At 37.2% G+C, this 21,905-nt stretch overlaps 2 protein-coding genes across 5 annotated transcripts; one reads left to right on the top strand and one right to left on the bottom strand.

Moving 5' to 3' along the window:
- The first annotated feature begins 859 nt into the window (after window positions 1–859).
- Window positions 860–10,119, top strand: FLDH (NAD(P)-binding Rossmann-fold superfamily protein). Of its 3 annotated transcripts, none has more exons than XM_006829657.4 (5): window positions 860–1,372; window positions 4,614–4,742; window positions 4,929–5,093; window positions 8,812–9,117; window positions 9,297–10,119. In XM_006829657.4, exons 1-5 carry the CDS (start codon window positions 1,106–1,108, stop codon window positions 9,435–9,437), a joined length of 1,008 nt encoding a protein of 335 aa, XP_006829720.2. In that variant the 5' UTR covers window positions 860–1,105; the 3' UTR covers window positions 9,438–10,119. The 3 variants fall into 3 exon arrangements, with proteins under 3 accessions (XP_006829720.2, XP_088721378.1, XP_088721379.1); XM_088865252.1 differs by having other exon boundaries at window positions 862–1,372; window positions 8,812–8,926; XM_088865253.1 differs by lacking the exon at window positions 8,812–9,117 and having other exon boundaries at window positions 862–1,372.
- A 705-nt stretch (window positions 10,120–10,824) lies between these two features.
- On the bottom strand, window positions 10,825–18,670 carry LOC18425070 (putative membrane protein At3g27390). Of its 2 annotated transcripts, none has more exons than XM_006829658.4 (9): window positions 18,213–18,670; window positions 18,023–18,131; window positions 17,495–17,690; window positions 17,083–17,216; window positions 16,395–16,683; window positions 16,183–16,289; window positions 15,845–16,031; window positions 13,177–13,655; window positions 10,825–11,205 (listed from the first exon to the last, which is right to left on the bottom strand). In XM_006829658.4, exons 1-9 carry the CDS (start codon window positions 18,601–18,603, stop codon window positions 11,052–11,054), a joined length of 2,046 nt encoding a protein of 681 aa, XP_006829721.3. In that variant the 5' UTR covers window positions 18,604–18,670; the 3' UTR covers window positions 10,825–11,051. The 2 variants fall into 2 exon arrangements, with proteins under 2 accessions (XP_006829721.3, XP_088721377.1); XM_088865251.1 differs by having other exon boundaries at window positions 17,495–17,616; window positions 18,213–18,638.
- Between the last annotated feature and the right edge of the window lie 3,235 nt (window positions 18,671–21,905).

Genomic DNA, 21,905 nt, shown 5'->3' with positions numbered 1-21,905 from the left:
TGACATGGTCCACCTCTTATTCTTCTTTAAAACTGAGATATAAATGGCACCCTTGACAAATATAAGAGATTTTTTTGTCCTTTTTATTATTTCAAGGCACAAAAGTACCCAGGGACCCCTCAATGATGGGCACAGTGACTGGGCTCCGCGACACAGTCTCCTAACCCACCTCGTAATTTTGGGATCCTCTTAAAATTTATTTCAAAAAACAAATTGGATTTTGAGTCCTTCAATACTTATCCTCCCTCCAAGCTCATGGAGTGATTTGAAATTTTATTTTTTCCAAAAAAAAGGAATACAATAAAACCACTTATATTGAATGGGTATAAATTCCAAAATAAAACTCACTGAACTTTGTGACACATTCAAAGCGGTTGAGTTTTATATTTAATGTGACATAGGCAAATGGTCTAATAAAATATAATCTCTCTTTTTTTATTGACATTAGTTGCTAGTTGAAGATATTTCCCCATAATTTTGGGGTCATAGAAATACTCTCTCATATTTAAGGGTTAGTCACTTGGTTTGATGGTCAAAAGCCCGAATAACGCTAGCGAGTTTGAATCCTAAGAGCGGCCATTTTGTACGTAAATTACAATTAAGACCATTTCTACCCCATTTCGGGACCCTGCTTAAACGAGAGGACCCCTTTTTAGAAATACTCCCTTGTTGAGTTTGACTTGAGGGAGTGAATAGATAGCATGCTACCCTATAAACAAAAAATAATTAGGCAAAAAACACATCCTAACGTTAAACCAGGACATCTTGGTGGGTAAGATGTAAGTGTCGAAAATCTAAAAATTTAAATTTATTCTATTAAAAAATTATTTTATAAATGATCCGAAAAGTTTTATGTAAAAAATTCTTCCAACCCGGTATTTTCCCCAAGGGAGTATGTCCACAAAATGATATCGCGCGAGCTCAATATAGGCGCTCCGTTTTTTATTCGAAATCTCTCCCCCTCCTTGGCCGGCAGAGTGAAGGAGAGAGACTGTATATCTTCGCTCCACCAAATTAGGGGAGAGAAACAGTGTGTGCGACTTTCCATGAGCGGCCGCGTTTTCTCTCTCTAGGATATCATTGAACAAGCTTAATTTGCAGAGGAATGAAGGTGTTGGTGACAGGAGCCTCAGGCTACATGGGCGGCAGGCTCTGTGAGGCCCTTCTCAAGGAGGGCCACACAGTCAGAGCATTTGTGAGGCCAAGCAGTGATACCCATTCCTTACCCTCCCCCTCTCCCTCTCTAGAAATGGCCTACGGCGACATAACACACCTCCCCTCTCTCCTCGAAGCCTGCTCTGGTTGCGAAATCATCTTTCACACCGCTGCGCTTGTGGAGCCATGGCTTCCTGACCCTTCCAAATTTGTCACTGTAAGCTTACCCACCCATTTTCTTGTTCTTCTGAGTTCATGGACTCTGCTACTTTTGTGCTTGCCAATAAGAAATCGAATAGAACCCTGTGATGTCATCTTCTTCTAAATTCATGGCTTGATGCAAATTTTGTGGATAACTTTGAGAAATCTTGGTTCTGCAAGTCTCTTCATCTTAGGCCTAAAAGAGGTATTGTTGAATTTGATTTGTTGGCTCTCTTGGGATTTGGAAATTAGACGACAGTGTTATTCGGCCTTTGTTCCCTTTTCACCATTAATTCTACAGGGTATAACGCTGTGTTCTTGATTTGGGTGGGATCACGTACCAGTATAAAGACGAGGACTCTGATTTCTAATGAATTTTCGAGTTTGAGTTGATGCCTTTGGAGTCAAAAGTGATTCCATTAAATTTACTGAATGATTTTGTAAGAACATGCGTTTGTGTGGCTTTTTTGTGGTTTCTCTTCCAGCCTGGGGATCATCATCATCATTTTCCAAGCCGTATCCCAATTAATTGCGGTAAGCTATGAATCATATTCCTCTGCCTCACTAAGATAGTACCCATATCTTTTCTCACTACTTCTATACATATCATTTTTGGCCTTCCCCTTGCCCTTTTAGAGCATTCTATTTGAGCCAAATCACACCTCATAATTGGTATTGTACTAAGTCTACGCTGCACATGCCCAGCTACCCAAGTTTATTTTCGCTCATCTTATCGCCAATTGAAGCTACACGTACATTACTTCGTATATATTTATTCTGAATTCTATCATTTCTTGTCTTGTCGCTCATCCATCACAACTACGTTCATCCTAAATATATGATGCTTGGTCACCTAACATTTTGCCTTATAATGCATGGCTGGTCTTTGAGCCGTTCTATTGAAATTTCCTTTCAATCTCAATGGTGTACGACGATCACATAAAACTCTGAATGCACATCTCCGGTTCACCCACTTAGCTCTAACTCTATGTGCAACATCTTCCTCAATCTCTCAATTCTCTTAAGTTATTGACTCTAAATATCTGAAATAATCTCTTTTACGTACTTCTTGATCATCGATCTTAACTACTTCCTCATTTCTACTCCTCTTATTGCTAAATTTGCATTTTATATATTCTGTTTTAGTCCGGCTAATCTAGAGTATCCCTCTTATGTTCTAACTTGACGTCGATGCTGCTTTTAGTCTCATCGATCAAAACTATGTCATCTACGAATAACATAAACCATGGTACTTCATCTTGTAGGCGTCTGGTTAACTCATCCATAAATAAAATAGAGAGAGATAGGCTCAACTGTGACCCTTGATGCCGGTTCATTGTTACTAAAAACTCCCTTATCACCGTTAGTTGTCCACACACTACTTAGTGCTCCATCATATATATCTTTTACTATGTTAATATAGCCTATCATATGCTTTCTCTAGATCAATAAATACCATGTGAAGGCCTTTTCCTTTTGCCCTAAACTTCTCAATCAGTTGTCAAAGTAGGAAAATGACTTTGATAGTGGACCTTCCTGGCATAAAATTGATCTAATTTTCTGATACACTCGTTTCACGTCTTAGTCGTCGCTCAACCGCTCTGTCCCACAGCTTCATAGTGTGGCTCATAACTTTAATCTCTCGAAAGTTCTTACGATTTTGTATGTCTCTTTTGTTCTTGTAAATAGGTACCACAATACTTTTTTTCTATTGGTATGACATTTTCTCTATTCTAAATATCTTGTTGAACAACTTAATAAGCCAGCATATGCCAATCTCTCCCCCATGCATTTCCAAACGTCTATTGGGATGCCATCTGGTCCTAAAGTGTTCCTATCTTCATCTTTCTCAAAGCTAGTTTTATTTTAGATATCCTAATCCTATGAATGTAACTATAACCTCCACCCTCATTTATGTCAAAGATTCCTCTTCTAACCTGTGGATGATCCACCTTAATAGCGAGTCTTAGTTGGTGGATTTTAACTGTATCTTTTCTGTTCTGTTCGTTTCAATTATTATCTTGGATCCATATACCATTTCTTTTTTATTTGACAATTTTAGAGAGCAATAGTACTTGGAATGTTGTTATTTTAATTTTTTATAGCCATCCAATGTTACTCAATTATCCACCTATATAAAATATTTGAGCATATTGAGTACGAGCCTTTTTGTATAAATCCACATTGTCATTGTTTTGTTCTTGTTATTTTGTTTTAAATTTGGGGACTAGGTCAAAAATGGGATCTGAACTTGACAAGTACTGTTGCAATTATCAGCTCATAATCAATCAAGCTGATGCGTTAATATCTAGTCCCTGTTGACTTTTCTTTTGGGGGGTAATTTAGTCCCTGTGACTTAAATTGCAAGCTTATTCGAACTTGCTATAGATTTCTAGTATCTTTTGGCTCTTCTACTGTCATGGGCAAAAGAAATATGAGGCCATGTTTATACCAATTTGCAGAAGCAAGGGGTTGAGCTATGCCTAGTGATAGGATGGGTGAGAACTTCCTTGGGTTCCATTTAGTATTTTTTCTCATCTACACATTTGTTAAGTACTTCCATGTGATCATTGAGATTGAAAGAAACTCTGTTTCATTGGGTGTGAAAACATTAATGCACTAGTGTTTCTCTAGGAGGCTGCAATCAAGTACTATTCCCACATTCACATGATTGTACCCCTATCAGCTTGAAGTCCTCAAGGCAACGAAATTGAGGGGCATCCTTTTCCTTGGCAAATAACGAGTGCCGGAGCATACCTGTTTAGTTTGGGGGAATATTGATACATGGAAGATTTGTCGTTCACTGAAGTGTTCATCGAGTATAATGTATGCTTTAAGGAATTTTGACCATTTCTGTTGTGCTATTTTGGCTGTCTTCTTTTGTGGAGGAAAATTACATCTTTTAAACCGCAATTACTAGGGTCAGTTGGCCACGGTTATTACTTTCCTTGTGATGTATTCGTCAGCGGAGTCAGCTATCTTTTATCCCATCATAAAGAGGAAAAGATTCCTTTTTTGAAGGACAATACATGCATAGGGGTTCTAGGGTGGTACCTCTAATACACTTTTATGGAGGGCACCATGTACATGTTGTTTGTCACCTTGTCAGTTTTGGATTTTCTCCTTATTAGTTACTGTGACATATTCTAGAGAGTTATTATGGAGTTGTTCTTTTTTTTTTCTTAATGTCTCGTTAATGTGAGATATGTAATATGGTTGCAAACAGTTTATTTGACGTGTATTGCATATGGTTGCAGGTTAATATAGGAGGCTTACAAAATGTGTTGCAAGCTTACAAGGAAATAGATACGCTGCAAAAGATAATCTACACCTCGTCTTTCTTTGCCCTTGGCCCCACCGATGGATTTGTTGCTGATGAGACCCAGGTATTCCTTAAATACACAGGGCCTCTTTCCTTTATCAATTGACTAGAGCAGATACTATCCATACAAAAAAGTAGATCGTTGTTTCTTTTGTTGTTTCTATCTTTTTTTGGATGAAGCTATTAATGGACTTTTTAGTGAGGATTGAGTAAATAAATTGCTTATGCATTTGATTATATCATGTCACAGAGGCATCCGGAGAACTATTTTTGTACAGAATATGAGAAGTCTAAAGTTATTGCTGATAAAATTGCACTTCAGGCAGCATCAGAAGGAGTGCCAATTGTTCTGCTGTATCCGGGCGTCATATATGGTCGTGGAAAGCTGACCACAGGGAATATTGTAGCCAGCTTGGTAGTTTTCTTTCTCCATATCAATATGAATTTAAGCATGCTTTTGATTATTAAATGTGGCAATTAGCATCTCACTCAAGGAAAACCCCATTGACATATTCATTCAGTTTTCTGTCTCCATAGCAATATGGACTATGGAGTGAATTTTTTTTTTTTTTTCATTATTATCTTTTTCATTTCATTTTCTATTGCTTTCATGTCTTAAATTTCAAGAGGACTCTCTTGAATTGACTTATTTGAAATGTTATAGAATGATTTTATGACGCAAGACAAGATGCCGCTTATTTTTAAATATTTCTTATGAAGGATATATTTTTAGAATTTTCTAGGGTTATTTTTTTTTGGGTTTTTAAGTTTTTTAGGGATTTTAAGGTTTTTTTTTATTAATATATTATTTTAGGAGATGTTTAGAAAAATGGTTATATTACTTATGGTATTACTTGTTTTATCAAGGTTAGAAGTGTCATTACGAAAGAAAATTTAAGTGAAGGGACTTATGGGAGATTTGTATAACGTTCTAACTTAAATGGGGGTAGTTTTGGTCTTTTTTTTTATTATAATGTAATGAAAGTTAGGGTTTCTAACACTTTTTTTTTTTGTGGAAACCGTTAACTGTTAGTGTTTCTAACACTTTTGGATGTGAACAATAAAGCAAGCTGTGAACAGTAACAACAAACCCTATCTAGGGTTTTGGAGTCACTTCTTTATACAAGGGAAGGTATATCCACTCAAATCTAACCTGTTTTGATAGTTATTGAACTGATTTAGCCTCTTTTCTCTTTTTTCCTGCGTTGATTAGTATCAAAGCCGAGGTTTTCTTCAACAACAAAGTTGGGAATCCACAACCAAGTCTAGGGATGGCTGATTTTAAGCTAAGCTTTGTCAAATCAGCTACAACTTGCTGGTTTCAGCTAGGTTTTGTTGGTTCTCTACCTAGGGTTTGTGATTTTGGTGAACCTCAGGCAACAAGAAGAGTTCAAGGCAGGAGTCTTCATACGAATCTACCTCGTGATGAGCGAGATTAGAAGATAGAGGATCTGAGTCGACAAGTTCAAGAACTTACAAGATGGCTTGTAGGCATTGATCGTGCGCGAGATGAAGTTTTGTCCATCCAAGGTGATGTTGATTACAACCCTTTTCACGGTCGTGTTCTGCGAGATGAGTAGAGCGAAGAGGAATGTGATCAGAGCTAGGTGGCACTCAAAGTCCATAGATCTAAAAGTAGATATTCTTGATTTTGAAGGAAAGTTGCAGCTTGGCGACTTTATGGACTCGTTAAATATAGTAGAGAGGGTCTTTGATTACAAGGATGTGCCAGAGAATAAAAAGGTTAAAATTATTGCCACTAAATTGAAGAAAGGTGTTTCGGTATGGTGGGAACACCTGAGAGCAAGGCGAGAGAAAAGAATAGCCCAAAATTAATAATTAGGAGAAGATGAAAAGAAATTAAAGGAAATTAAATGTAATCCACGGGAATCAGTGCTACATACCCATGGAAAATTCCTTTTGTTATCTCTCAATAGAATTTAGAATCTTAAAAGGAATTATAATGGAAAGCACCTAGTACATCGAAGAAGCACGTAATACCTGTTTTGCAATTGGCTTGTGAAGGAAAGGCACAAAGTTTGCCAAGTGCGAATTTTACTGAAAATCTTTCACACTAAATCATGGGATTGTGAAGTTCTTAGACATCCATGGAAAAGAGGTAAGCCTAGATATCTGGAATGTAGAACAACTCCAAAATTCAACATAAACATGATACTGGACTTACTAGCATGCCTTATCCCAAAAATGGTGGTCTTACTTGATGAGAAATTAATGGATTGCCCTGATGCATTGCAGAATTTGGTCAACAAGAGGCTAACATTTTTGCAGAAGGTGACCCCTCACAGAAAAGAAGGGCATCATCCATATACAACAAGTGGTCGACTCCGAAGTCACAACCAAATGGAAAAGGCTCTAGCAGCTTTTCTCACTTAACTGCATCATCCATGAGGCTACTCAGATAACTCATAACAAACAAAAATCAAATGACGGGATAAGGATCACCTTGCCGAAGTCCTTTTGAAGCCTTAAAGAAGCCATGAGGTTAACTATTGTGAAGGATGGAAATGGCGATGCAGAAATAGACCAACAAACCCAATGCAAAGTAACATCAGGGAACCCCAAGGAAACCAATCTACCAAAAGGAAATCCCTGTTCACCTGGTCATAAGCACTGCAGGTCAAGCTGAATGTACATCTTGGGGCACTTGGATTTTAGACTGCACATGGAGAAAAGTTTCATTTGCCATAAGGACATTATTTGAAATCAACTGGCCTTTAAGGAAAGCACAGCTTGGCTGAGCTTTATGAGGTCATCTATACTGAATTTCAGCTTCTTGATTATAATTTTGCTTATGGTCTTATATGGCACATTACACATTTCAATGTGCTGATAATCGTTTGTTCGAATTGGAGGATTGACCTTTGGAATAAGGCTAATGAAGGTAGAATTGATCTCCTTGAAAAACTTACCCTTGAAAATATAAAAAATGGCCAAAAAAGATCATCAGAAGTGATCCTGCAACTAAGTTTGAAAAATTGAGCATTGAACCCATCTGAACTGGGTGCACTCTTGCCATTCACACTCCAAATGGTATCTTTAACTTCCTTTGAAGTTGCGTCTCTCATAAGGTGGCCACATTGAGCATCTTTAATCCTCGCATTGGGCAAAAAATCATCATACAAAGCTATGAGAGAATTTTGGATATTCGGGGCCCGTCATACTCTAATATATTTCTCTGTTCATCTCTAATCCTTGAGACACGTTCTTGTCTTCTTCTTACGAGAGTAGATATATGGAAAAAATTAGTGTTTGCATATCCATCTTTTAGCCACATTTTCCATGATTTTTGTCTCCAAAGTCCTTTGCTGAGCCACTCCTTGAGCTGAAAGTTGAGCTCTTTCTCTTCCTCTTTGGGTAGTAGTTTCCTAGGGGTAAAAGTAAGCTGATCATGGATAGCCTCTAGCCTATCTCTAATCTCCTGAATCCTTCCACTTCCCACCCCAGAGACGTATTTGTTCCTTGAAGGTCCACCCTTAGGCATTGTAGCTTGGAAAAAACGAAACATGGGATCTCCCTACTACTCTTTTTTTCCCCTCAAGATTCCTGAATTATCATCATCAAGGAGGGTACTTTCTTCCAAATTGAGAGAAACCTAAAAGCCCTAGGACCCATAGGAGGGGGACCAGTGAAAGGCTGAACTGTCACAGGGCAATATTATATATGACAAGCATAGTATAATTATACATTCTGAAGCATGTGATGTAGCTGTTTCTCAGGGTGTAGCTACTAATGATTGGTATTTCTCTCCTTGTACTAAATGGCAAACTCATGTATGGAATTCAAAATTGCCTACGTCTGTTATATGATTACCATTCCCAATGCTTTCTTTTACAATCTTTTGATTAGGTGTTCTATATTTTTTGCAATTTTTTGTATTTTCTTGCTTTTTTTAGTCATAGCAATTCGCATGCTATTAACAACAATATTGCCTGTTACAAAAAATTAGAATTTCAAAAGTTATCATTTTTTTTACTGAAAGAAAATGTTGTCCTTTCTTGTTTTGGGAGGTCATACTGACTCAAGTTCCAAGTAAATGGAGAATGATGTTGTCTATTGATCATAGAATGTGAACCCAAATACCTAACATATTTACTTTTTCTTTTTTATGTCAGATTATTGAGCGTTTTAGCAACCGGTTGCCGGGTTATATAGGCAAGAAAAATGAGAGGTTCTCCTTTAGCCATGTTGAGGATGTCGTAAATGGACATGTGGCAGCAATGCAGAAAGGTAGAATAGGTGAACGGTACTTATTGACAGGAGAAAATTCATCCTTTGGACATGTCTTTGACATTGCATCTGTTATCACGGGAACATCAAGGCCTATGTTTCATATTCCTTTGTGGGTGATAGAAGTTTACGGATGGTTATCTGTGTTTTGGGGTCATGTTACTGGAAAGCTTCCTCTAATTAGTTATCCTGTACATACTTGCCCCTTAAAATTTTGTATCTCTTTCTTTTAATATGTTTTCCTATGGTAACTCCTATAATTTCTCTTTTCTTTGAACTTACTACTATTGGATATAATGAGTTGTACATACTAAAAATTTTGATTTAGTTTATTGGTTTAACTTGCTGATTAATTTATTTTGTTTTGCAGACTGTGCGAGTCCTTCAACATCAGTGGGCATATTCTTGTGAGAAGGCTAAAGCAGAGTTGGGTTATAATCCCAGGGGCTTAAACGAAGGCCTTTCGGAGATATTCCCATGGCTCAGAGACTTGGGTCTCATACATTATTGAAGGTCTAGTTTGAAAGTGATTCTCCACCAATTGGACTGCTGACACACCATTGCTAAGTACATACCAATTGGATCCAATGTACTGACCATGCAAGTACTTACCAATGGGATCCATATTTTCTTCCAATCAGTGATGAGTGGAAACTAAGGCTGCATTTGGGCATCAGAGGAATAGGCCTGCTTACTTTTTGACAAATCTAGAAAAACTGGAGTTTTAGGAAGTTAGGTTTATCAAAGAAGTCCCCTTTTTCAAGGAATAGAGGAAAAACAGTTGTTAGTTTTCTTTTTTAGTCTAACTCACACATTCCAGTGGCTTTTTGAGAATAATTGGGGTTAAAGTGAGGCTGACCCATGCGTGGTGGGAGGGCTAGTTGGGATGCCTATCATTCGTAAATGGGTTCATAAAAATGGTGCTATTGCTAAAAATTTCATGCCCCCCAAATGGGGCCAAATTCTCAACATATTTGGAAGCATAACAGAGGTTGAAAGTATGAGAATGCTTTTGCCCCACTATTGGAAACACTGCCTTCTTATATAATTGAGTGCTACATTTGTAACATGATAATTGACATGTCAATAATATTTCAAAGGCAATGGAAGGGGACTACCTGGCTTGTTTTTCTCTGTTACTCTCTTGTTGAGAAGCTGTACAGATTTTGCATAATATATATCACGTTTCTCAACAGTAGATATTAATTTGAACTTTACTCAAGTTAATTGAGAAGAATATTTGTGTGTGCACGTGTTAGCAATGGTGTTTCAATACCTGCCCCTTTGTAAAAGTCATTTGCAAATGGTGGTGTGACATTCCCAAGGTTTTGGTGAAAAATAGTTAATTTTGAGCTTCCCCCAAATGCAGCAGTATGCTTTCCTACTTTCTCTTCCTTTCTTGAGTAGAAGATAAATGTTTCATTATGCAGCCAAAACTAATCCAACAGGGAATTTATTCCTTACATGCTACTGAAATATATAAGTGCCCTGAAATATGTAAGTTCGGCAGTCCATTGCCTGTTTCATACATGTGTTTGTCCCTAGCCAGACTTGGATGGGCAGAACACCACGTTGAATCTGGGCAGCAGCTATTCGCCTACCAACAAAAGAACAGTGATTTGCTAGTTTTAATGTTTACAAACAAGTTATAACAGAAGAACAGCGACTTTGCTACAATTCTTGGTCCTGTAAGCAGTTAAAAATACTTCTTTGGATTCTATCCTGAAAATTCTCAAGCAATAGATCAGATATCGATTCTTAAACTTCTCTGATTATAAGACTCTAATATTTGAACCAAGAGTGAATTGCATGGAACAGAATAGGTCATGCAAATCACACATCATACAGACAATTGATGGCTTGTGATGACGTTTCCTTGCCATAGCCAACAAAAACAATTGCAGAAGGATATCCATTTTTCGTATTTTCAACGAATTTTACAATGCACTGGTCATGCAGCATGAGGCAGGACCATTCTACATACATATGTTACATTTCTGTACATTCAAAAACCACCAAAAAACTAGTGATCTGAAGCATTTAGGAAGCATCAGTGACGAGCAAGGGTATGCTGGCACAATTTTCCTGTTTCAAATCTTTTCCACATACATGCACAAGTTTACAATCAAACTATTTCAATGGAAGCCGTGGATCTCGATGATATGGAATCGTACATGCCTTCATTTTGCAGGCAATATACTGTCAAAGACTTAACAACCTGTTGGTATCGCCTTCTATATGTGGGAAACTTTGATATGATCCTTGTCATTCCTTGTAGCCTAACACAGTTTCAACAATAATTTCGGTTAAGATTCAAAACATTTTCCAAAAAACAGACCAACAAATAGTTCCAAGAAAAGTTTCTGTCAGATTCACAACATTTTCCTTAAAAAGGCCACAAACCAGTGGTATCTAGGTGCCTGGCATAAAACTTGTACACGCGTGCGCATGCACACGCACAGGTAGAGAGAGAGAGTATACATTAATTTAATTTAAGGGAAAAGTTTATATAAGGTTGCAACCTTGAAATGTAGAACTACGGATGCACCTCAAAAATCCATCGGTAAAGGTTCTTTTAATTTTGAAAATCCCTATAATTGATCATCTCAACATCGAGATGTATGACTATAAAAAAAAAAGGATTTTGAGTCTCAGAAATGATGCATCTTATAACACATTATCTAGACCGTCCATTTCAAGATTTTGATATGTTTATAAATCTACTTGATTTTAATCATTTTTGGAGTTTAAAATTTTATAATTAGATTTGAAAATAGATTTTGAGATAATCTTAAAAATATTTTACATCAAAATTATATGTTATGATAAAATTTGAAGGTGCGCCTTAAATGGATTGTTTAAGGTTGCAACTTTATGGAAACCACACCCTTAATTTAATATGATAATTTTAGGAAAAGGATACTTTTTATAAATTCTCAAAAATATATAATGACCCATCTGATCAAGTATGGATGATGATAGAGAGTGACAACTTAAGTGAGGGAAATTATCAAAAATATCATTTTTTTTAGGTTATTCAAAAAAAAAAACCCAAATCTTCTAAAACCTCATTTATACCCCTTTTCATCATTGTTTGCAATTTTGTGACCAAAATACCCTTCACGGTAGTGTAAGGTCCATGAAGGTCATCAGTGTTAACTTAGAACCATGAAGATCATAGATGGTGGGGACAAACTTTTTAACCATCACGGTTGTAAGAGAACTGTGATGGCTTTGCCACCATTCTACCATCACGGTTCTACTTGAACCGTGATGGAATAAATAAGCTGAAACCATCACGGTAGTATTTGGGCCGAGATAAAGTATCAAGGTTGTGCTAGTACCGTGATGCTTGCACTTAAGAATCACGGTTGAGTTAGAACCGTGAAGCATAACATGCATCGCGGTTATGGCGTTACCGTGCTGCTTTCTATGTGAACCACGGGGTTCTCTTAGAATCGTTAAGGTCTTGATTTAAAAAACGCTTCCATAAAAGGATGATATGATTGATTTCAAACATGCCCCCCACATAAGAGGCATCATGGTTAAGATGATATGAAATACGGCCCTATGGTTCACCTAGAACCGTAAAGATCCCCTAAGCGGCATCACGGTTGTGTTAGTACCGTGATGCTTTCAAAAGCGTGAAGATCTAAAAATGCCCCCATAAATTATCTAAGACCAAGACATTTTTGACTTAACCATGATGACTTTTGTGGATCTATTACTTCCGTGAAGGATATTTTGATCACAAAATCCCAAATAATGAAGAAAGGGGCATGAGAGAGGTTTGGAAGATGTGGGATTTTTTTTCTAATAACCCGAAAAAAAAGGAATATTTCTTATAATTTCCCCTTAAGTAAATTAATGGCATGTTTAGTGGGAGTCAGTCTCCTCTAATGCCATCCAACCCATCAGTGGGAGGATAGTTACACTTAACACCATATTGTTGCTATGATCATATGGATCATAATATACATAGATTTATCAGGAAGTTATATGCATGTCATTTATCTTGCGTGTTGTGTGTGTGTGAGAGAGAGAGATTCAACGTTTCTCTATGCATGCCATTTATTGGTGTGTGCATATGCGTGTGTCTGTGTGTGTGCGTGCCTGTGTGTGAGAGAGAGAGCGACAGAGAGATTCAATGCTTCTCTGTGCATGCCATTTATTGGTGTGTGCATATGTGTGTGTGTGTGTGAGAGAGAGAGAGAGAGAGATAGATTCAATGCTTCTCCATGCATGAATACCTCCTGCTGATGGCTTGAATCTGGGCATTCCTAAGAGCATCTTGAGGGACAACCGATCCATTGTTCCAAGCCTCCATTCCTTGCTCATCACCCGAAAAGAGAGTGAACTTCTCCAAGAACCTAACTTCCCCTTCAACCATCTTAATGGCCTTGATTTGCTCCTTCAACACCAACAAAGGGTGGAAGAACCAGTCCATGAGCCGGTCCTGTGGGCGATTAGCATGGGTCAGTTCGACCCCATTGCTTAGTACCCACCCTTCTGAACCCATTTTTATGGATCTAAGGAGGGCATTGAGGCAAGAATAAGATGGCAAGCCATGGCCTATGATGCTCGCTTGTCCTCCACTGCTGTTGCTAATGGAATTGCTTTTGAGTTTTGTGGCCCTGCCATACTCTGCAAGGTCGGCAGTTGTTATTACATTGGCATCCACAAGTTGTTTCCCATTTGCTTCATAGGATCTCATTATCTCTTCCCATACCTGTTCTCATAGACCAAAACATAAACTCAACAAAAGAAAAAGGGGGACTGAAGGTGCATGCGATTACTGAGAAGGATGTCTAAGCTTTGCAGAGGAGCTAAAGAGAAACTTCAGTTGTGTTCTTTTCTTTAGAGATGTGTTTGTGTTTTTTTTTTTCCCTAGTTATATTCATTGAGATTTTCATTCTTGTCATATGTCAACACTTGAAAAAAATCACCACAGTCATTAGAATATGATCGGAATTCTATGGTATAGTTCTTTGGGAAAATGATGATTATGCTTGCATATTTCAGAAAATTGGACTAAAAAACTGACTCTTAAAAGTTTTAGCCAAGCTAAGGTAAAGAGCCATTGTTGCACATTTTTTAAGGAAATTCCAATACATGGCAACAATGCCTAAGAACTAGAAACACTTCTAACCACACAACATAGAGCTTGGAGATGATATCTGCCGTCTAGTGGTTCAATTCATCTACTTGTAAATGGTAACACCCATCAAATACCAAGTTCAATTTGTGAAAATTCCTTCTTGACTCTCTCTCCTATATGCTTTACCATTCCTATCAAAACAAAAATGGGAGTGCCCGCTGCAGCTGCTGCCACTACTCTCTTGACTCTCTGGGCCCTCTCTCTCACTCTCTCTCTTAGAGAACTGGACACCACTTTCAGCGCTGCTTGTTCTCTTTAATGGGATGGCTTCTCCAGTGACTTCCATATCTAGTTAACACTGAAATTGATTCCTTCTACCTGGTTGTCTGCAGAGAACAGCTAAATCTTTTGATTAAAGTATGCTACCATCCAAACTCCTCATAAAACAGTCAGCAAACCCCTATGGGAAGTCCATAATATTTAGTCAATGCCAAATCTTTAACCCGCTTTATTGATTGTCAACTATAATTCAAGTAGTCTCAAAGATGACCATTTTACAGCTAGCTCCTCACTAAAGCTGTGAAGGTACTCCATGATTTTGGCAACAAAAGTGGGGCTAATCAAATGCAACTTTGCCTTGAAAATTCACTCTTGAAATAGTGGTCCTTGTCTAGCTCCAAATACATTCAGTAGAGCTTGGAGCTTTCCATCAAAGTGTTTTCCTTCAGGTTTATGTAGGAAAACTGTTTACCCATTCAGTAAGGAAGTGCTGAATGCTGGAGATCAGATATGAGTAGCCAATGTCAAACTTAAAGCATCCATCTGTCCTCTTGCATAAAACTCCCATGTCCTTGTTCTGGCATTATGTTTCAGTGTCCATGCCTTTTGTGTTTGGAAGTAACCAAATAATCTAAGCATATGGATTTTACAGAACAGGGGAAGAAAATTTCATGCAAGCAAATGTGATTACCCGTTGGTTGCGCCAGCATAAGTGTCGATTAAAATTAGTAACTGGGTCCTTAGTAAATTAAGAAATACCCAACTAGGTCCAGCACTACTCCTTTGTGTCCAAAATTGTGTAGGAACATGCTAATAAAATTATATCTCAAAAATGTTTAGAAACAGACAAAAAGCCATGATTGCTTGGACCTAATTTTGAGAATGGTTTGGCACCAAATTACCAGAATAACCCCCATGCATAGATGCTGCTTATAAAGGCAAGGCTAGTTAGGCATGCTAAACGGGAACCGTCATCGAAATACAAGCACATGATACGGATGGATCATCCATATTCAACAATCAACACTGCATTTATCTTTCCTTTTTATCTTATTTCAATTACTCAATATACTGCTAATTTTCATCATTCATTCACAACAACATATAAATATTTACATAGTTACTTATTCTTTTATACAACAGAAGTTTTCATTGACATGAGACTTGCACCTATATATTCTTTCATAGCAAGAACGACCTTAAAGTATTCCGCTTTATGTAATTTCTCAAAAGTGAGTTGAGACCAAAAGATTGCACCTGGTGTTCTCAAAGGCTTCTAGTGGATTACATGCCTTAAACTGATTAATCAAATAGTCAACAAAATGCTTAAAATATAAACTTAAGTTGCAGTATAATTAACTCTGTCGTAGTAGTAGTTGCTTAGGAACATTTTCGTCCAAATCCATGTATGGAATGATAATTTTCATTTATGAATATATATTGAAGTTGTACGCAAACAAGTATCAAGAATTTTGAACTAAAGTGAGTGTAAGAAGCAAGGAACAACAGGGAAATTCTATTGGCAAAAATTTGTGTGATACCTGCACCATTTTTACTTCCTGTATTGCCTCTCTAACAGATCTCGTGTGAGCTAAATTTGGAACAAGCATCCCAGGGGCCTCTGAAGTGTTAGATGTATTGTTTCGAAGATGCTGGGTGGCTGAAACATGGTCAATTCCATTAGAGAAGTCTTTGTTCTGAGGCTCTATCTTCTTTCTGTACCCAGGCCTGGCTGTGACCAATGAGAAGACTGCCGTAAATAACACAACAGACAAAGAATAAAAGAAATAGAGCTCTGGTTATCTGAATAAGCTTGAAAGAAACCACTGAAATAAAAGTTGATAACAGACTGAGGGGAAATAATCAAAAGAATGATTACTTAGGAAGTGGAGACCCTTCTCTTAAATAAAGCAAATCATTTGTGTACTCATCGAATTCAGCAACCATGGCAATTACATAAGCAAGACCCCTCCTAAAAGATCTTTCCTGCACAAAATGTCAAAGTGTGGCTTTTTAGAATGTGTGTTAAAATCACTTTGAAGCACAAAGGAATAAAAAATGGGTTGTTCGAAGAATTAAACTGATATTGACCTGATAAACGACTACTGCTCCATACAAGCCAATAAAGAAGCTTGAGAAAATAGATAGGAGGATGCTTCCAAGCACAACTAGAGGCCATAGAAGGATTGCCAGGCCAGCAATGGGCACACAAGCAGTTTCTAGGAATGGACCCTCTCGGCTCACTAAATCATGTAAGAGTCGCTGCCAACCCTTAAAGAGCATGAATGGACTCTTTGTCACAGCAATAATTGTGAAGAGGGGAATCTCCACTATGAGACCCATTAGCCCTATGATGATGCATTTAGGAACCTCCATCAACCTGTAAAAGTCCACACAACAAGTTTAGAAGAACATCCATTTTCAAGGAAATAGAGTTTTCATTATTTATTATCAAGAGGAAAGGAAAATAAAGAAAACCCAATGTTTAAATCATCAAAGGAAAGAACCCGATATCTTCGCTAAAAATCCCAAGATTTTAGATCATAACAACTATAAATACAGCTTGACACATAATGCTTCTTTAAGGCAATGAATATGTTGGAATTTCATATAATCAAAATTGAAAACTGTGGTATTAGAGTTTCCAATATTCTGAACTTTAGTGTTAAAACTGTTGTTTAAATCAGATGTGATAGATAGTCTAAATGTAAAATGTGGAGAAAGATAACACAGCCACAAAGAAAACATTGAATTGTGAAATGTAGTGTTCACATCAAACCTGATAGTCTGAGGTTCATCTGAAGTAGTTCTCTCACTTGTCTCCTTCAAGTACAAAGGATATGAGTGGTAGCAGATATCTGCAAAATCCCGAACAACCACGCAACTGCCCTTGATTGTATCCCATGTTCCATCCTGATCCAATACAAAATCAGCTACAACTATCACTTACATCTACCTAACTCTCCAACTAAATGCACACCATACAGATATATATGCATACATACATAGTTACGTGCATATACATTCAGACATGAATGCATTGATACACGATTCATACATACATAAAATTATACATATATACACACATGACTACACACATTACTTATGTAGCAAAAATAGGAACAGTTTATTACATAGGAAAAATGAGTATTTCAAAATAATAACTCATAAGAAATGAAGAAAATGTTTACCACTACACAGTGCGAGAACTTTGTGAATTCTCCATCCTGTCGAAAAGCCTCAAAAGTCGACACCCATGGGGTGAAAAATCCATATCCGAATCCAACCAACACACTTCCAGTGATGCCAACAACTAACCAAAAACCGAATAAAAATGGGATCGAGAAAAGCAGGACTAATTTAAGATCCAAAACAAACCGTTTAGTCCTGCAACAAACAAGGATACCAAACTCTCTTCAAAAGCTAAAACCTAATAGGGGTTTAAAGACTTCAATACGAGCCGATAATCAAGAAAACAAAAGAGAAGATAAGTGATAGCTTTAAAACTCTTCAAAGATCAAAGCCAATATGGGTTTCAAGTCCATAATTCGAGCTAATAAAGAAGAAGAGAGAGGATAAAAAAAACGACAGAATATAGTGGCAGCTGAGAAAGTCTTTCTCCAAAGGATCACACCCACAACGGATGTCTCATTTGGAAATAGCAGAGCTAGTGGAAGAAGAAAACACAAAGAGAAAACCAAGGGTTTACTGGAGAATACTTGATGATAGCACCGACTGTCCATGTAACATGTGCAGGAAACAACCCCAAAATCACTCCAACATTTCCAGTAATGAGAATCAAGCAAGCAATTGGACCAACAACAATCCCTGTTAATGGTAAAACCCAAGCAGAAAAGACTTAGAAAAAATAAAGAAAATCAAACTAGAAAGAAAGAGGGTGAAAAGTACCTTTCAGGGCTCCAAGAATAAGAGCTGAACAGAAAGCGAATGCAACATAGGTGCCCTTAAGGTAGTGGAGCACAGAGAAAGAAGGGGAGCTGGGTCTCTCCATGACCCAAGAGAGAGAAAACCAATAAAGGGTACGAAGACGAGCCCAAACGAAAAGGTCGAGAAAGAAAACGACCCAAGAAAGAGAGACACAGGGAAACTGGTCGAGATGATCAAGATAGAGAGAACGGAGAAAATGTATGGAAAAGCTTTGCAAGGACGAAGGTGCTCTTAAACCTACAACGGTCAAAGCGATGAGAGACAGAGATTTGAAGTTTAGAGAGAGGGAGGATTTGAAGCGTGGGATACAAGGAAGAAGAACGGCAAAGTTTGCCGCGACCAAACGGATCATCGCAGGGAGGAGGGAGCCGAGCTCATTTAAAAAAAAGAGAAAAATATGGACCCCCCAGGCAAACTTTATTGACCTTAATATTAAAAAAATTGAATATTTTTTAGACCATTTTTTATCCTCGCTTCCGGTCAATCAAGCGCAAAATATGCTGAACCGGCACAACATGAACATTGAGCACATTTTTTGTGACGGACCGGCTTGGTGCGCCGATTTTGGAACGGACTCGCATAACTTGTTACGTACCCAATCCATCATGAACATAGAACCGGTCCAGCACTTTTTTTGTGATGGACTGGCTTGTTGTGCCAGTTTATGACAGAGTGGCATAACTTGTTACTTACCCAAAAACAACTGGCATAACTTGCTAGCACAACTTGTGTACAGCCAGTCCGACACGTTTTTATACCACACAGATACAAGCTTATTCGTAGCGGTGGCAATGGACCTAGACCCAACCCAAGATCTGATGGGTATGCTTGATACAGGTCAAGTATGGATCTAGCATTTGAACCTGACGGGTCGGATCTGGGTCTAAAACTTGGATCCGAATACTATATAGGTCCGGATCTGGGTCTAAAACTTGGATCCGAATACTATACAGGTCCGGATCTGGGTCCAGCTAGTCCCGACCCTTACCTATAAATTGTTAAAGATAAAATACTTTACTTTAAGTCTTATTCATTTGGGTGTATTAATGATCATATATAATTAAAATTATTAGTTATCTTTAGCTATTAAACGACAAATCACACGGCGGCTATATGATGGGAAAAAAAAAAAAACATAACTTATAGTGAGGATGACAATGGACCCGAGGCCTGATGAGGTAGATCCGAGACCCGTATCAGCACGAGTATGGCACGAGTATTGGTCTGATTTTTTGACCTAACGGGTCGGGTCCAAGTCCAAAACCTGGATCCGAATCTATTTGAATTTGAATCTGACCTATACCTAATCCGTTGCCACCCTTATTGCTTGGACACATTTCTGTGCCAAGTTGACAAGTTGTGCAAATATGGGTTAAATGTAGGGTATTTTGGTTTTTTTTTTCTTTTTGACTATGGGGTAGTTGAAAAAGGAAGGGGTATTGGGATTAACAATAACGTATCAAAATATAAGGGGAGATTGCCTAGAAAATACGAATACGGGGGTTTTTATAATTTTTTGATAAAAAAGATTTATTGAATTACAGAAAAAAAAAAAAAAAAAAAAAACAAAAATGATACGATGACATTCTACGAAACAATCAACAGAAAGAGGAAAAAGTCAAAATCTCCGTATTCCAATCTTCTTCTCCTCTTGAACATCCTGAGGCCGTTTCTATTTTTAATGCTAATTATTGTAACACTTTGGTGTTTTTTAAGGAAAAATTTTATATAAGGTAGCGACTTTAAAATGTATAATTATAAATGCACCTCAATAATCCATCGAAAAAAGTTGTTTTAGCGTTGAAAAACCTTCTAATTGATCATTTCGATATCGGAATATGAAAATATGAAAAAATAAAATTTTGAGTGCAAGAAATAGTGAATTTTGCAACACATTATCTAAACTATTCATTTTCAAAATTTTCATATGTTTATAGATCTATTTGATTTTAACTATTTTTGAAATTTAAAATTCTATAATTAAATATAAAAATAGATTTTGAGATAATCTTAGAAACGTTTTACATCAAAATTATATATTAAAATAAAATTTTGAGGTGTACCTTAATTGGATTGTTTAAAGTTGCAACCTTGTAGAAACCACACCCTTTTTTTAATAATGTTAACGTAATTATTGTAACACTGTGTTTATGTGGAGTGTGCTTCATTACTTTTCAGTGCACTGCGATTGGAGCAATGACGCGTCGGCTTGTGTGAGCGTGTGTCAAGTGATTGAGACCTGCGGGGTTGATGAAGTAAATTTTGTCAAATCAACTGTTGATAGTTTTGACATTTTTAGCATTTCATCAGTTCATTTGATCCAATTACAAATGGAAGTGGTTAGCATGCATCCAAGCCCGCACATGTACAAATGAAAGCTTTGTAATAAATGTGCTTGGTCAATGAAATAAATGCAGCCACCCAATTTAACATTTAATGGTCAAGATTTATTGTAACCAATTTGTACCAAAGGTAAACGGTCTCATCATATACTTTTTCATTTTTAAATATAATTTGATCCTAACTTTTAAAGAATGTATAATCTTTAACATGGGGATCATAAATATGAATAAATAAATAAATTTTGAAAATTAAAAATAATAATTATATTAAAAAAACATTTGGCCCGTTAGTTATAATTAGGGACCACCTATTTGCATCCATCTTTAAGATAGATGTTTTGTGCCTCTAGATTTCATATTGTTCATAACAAATAGTTGGCAACTCTTTTGATCAAATTTCAAATAACACATCTAACTGGCGTTTTAAATCCATCGATTTATAATATGGATTGTCGATCTGGATGGAGAATCGACCAGAACCGAGTTGGTTATGAGATAGTATGGATTTCAGCCTGGTTTTCCCAAACCCCCCCCCCTGGATCACCGATTTAGACCGATTTGAAATGCCGATCCAACAATTAGATACGGATTTATGGGGTGAGAAATCAACCCCACTGATCCAGGTTTTAAAACACTGCATCCAACGATACATCATAAGAAAACTGTTATTTATATGCTCTCAAAAAAAAAACGATACATCAAATGGGGCCATAAATTGTTGGAAAGGCTAAAACCTAGGGGATGGAAAAATACTACATAATTGATCTTTACCTCCTTACTGTTATTTAAAAATATCACATAGTTGATCCTTTACCTCCTTGATATAATTTATTTTCTCAATTTACATAAGTCTGGACTTCAAGAAAATTGATTGTTGTTGAGATGACAATTCCTTGCAGTATAGCGTACTTTTATAGGACCATATGATACATATATTCCCTCGGACCAAAGTGTGCACACAAAAGGAAAGAAACACCATTCGATTTTATTGAAATACAAAAGAGCACTCACAAAGGGGTTGGGTTTGTGAGTTTCTTGGATCCGGTGTAACCGGATCCTTTTAGACCTTTCGATTTATATGTTATCGGGGGAAGGTCACTCGCACGATATGTTTTGCAGATGAGTCCGAGTGAGGATTCAACACGGTTTCCTGAGAGAATTTAGTTCTGCCGTGCTCGTTTTTAACAAAAAGAAACTGGTTGTTACCGAACGATTTGATTGAACGAGGTCGATCCATTTCAAGATTGCTTTTCGTAGTTTTCAATCTTCTTTCTTCGCCTTCGTCACAACAATGGTTTAAAAAGTGGATCGG

This window comes from Amborella trichopoda, chromosome 4 (assembly GCF_054954075.1).
Source record: "Amborella trichopoda isolate Santa Cruz 75 chromosome 4, AtrichopodaSantaCruz75HAP2 v2.0, whole genome shotgun sequence".
NCBI classification, from domain to species: Eukaryota; Viridiplantae; Streptophyta; class Magnoliopsida; order Amborellales; family Amborellaceae; genus Amborella; species Amborella trichopoda.
This window is presented reverse-complemented; position numbering and strand designations above follow the sequence as displayed.

Bases quoted from the DNA above. Each gene is read 5' to 3' on its own strand.
- FLDH (XM_006829657.4), top strand. From the start codon at position 1,106: ATGAAGGTGTTGGTGACAGGAGCCTCAGGCTACATGGGCGGCAGGCTC. The intron at 4,743-4,928 runs GTATTCCTTAAA...ATCATGTCACAG, and splicing joins TTGTTGCTGATGAGACCCAG to AGGCATCCGGAGAACTATTT. The intron at 9,118-9,296 runs GTACATACTTGC...TTTGTTTTGCAG, and splicing joins TTCCTCTAATTAGTTATCCT to ACTGTGCGAGTCCTTCAACA.
- LOC18425070 (XM_006829658.4), bottom strand. From the start codon at position 18,603: ATGATCCGTTTGGTCGCGGCAAACTTTGCCGTTCTTCTTCCTTGTATC. The intron at 17,217-17,494 runs GTAAACATTTTC...GTATTGGATCAG, and splicing joins AGTTCTCGCACTGTGTAGTG to GATGGAACATGGGATACAAT. The intron at 13,656-15,844 runs GTATCACACAAA...CTATGAGAACAG, and splicing joins AGGAAGTAAAAATGGTGCAG to GTATGGGAAGAGATAATGAG.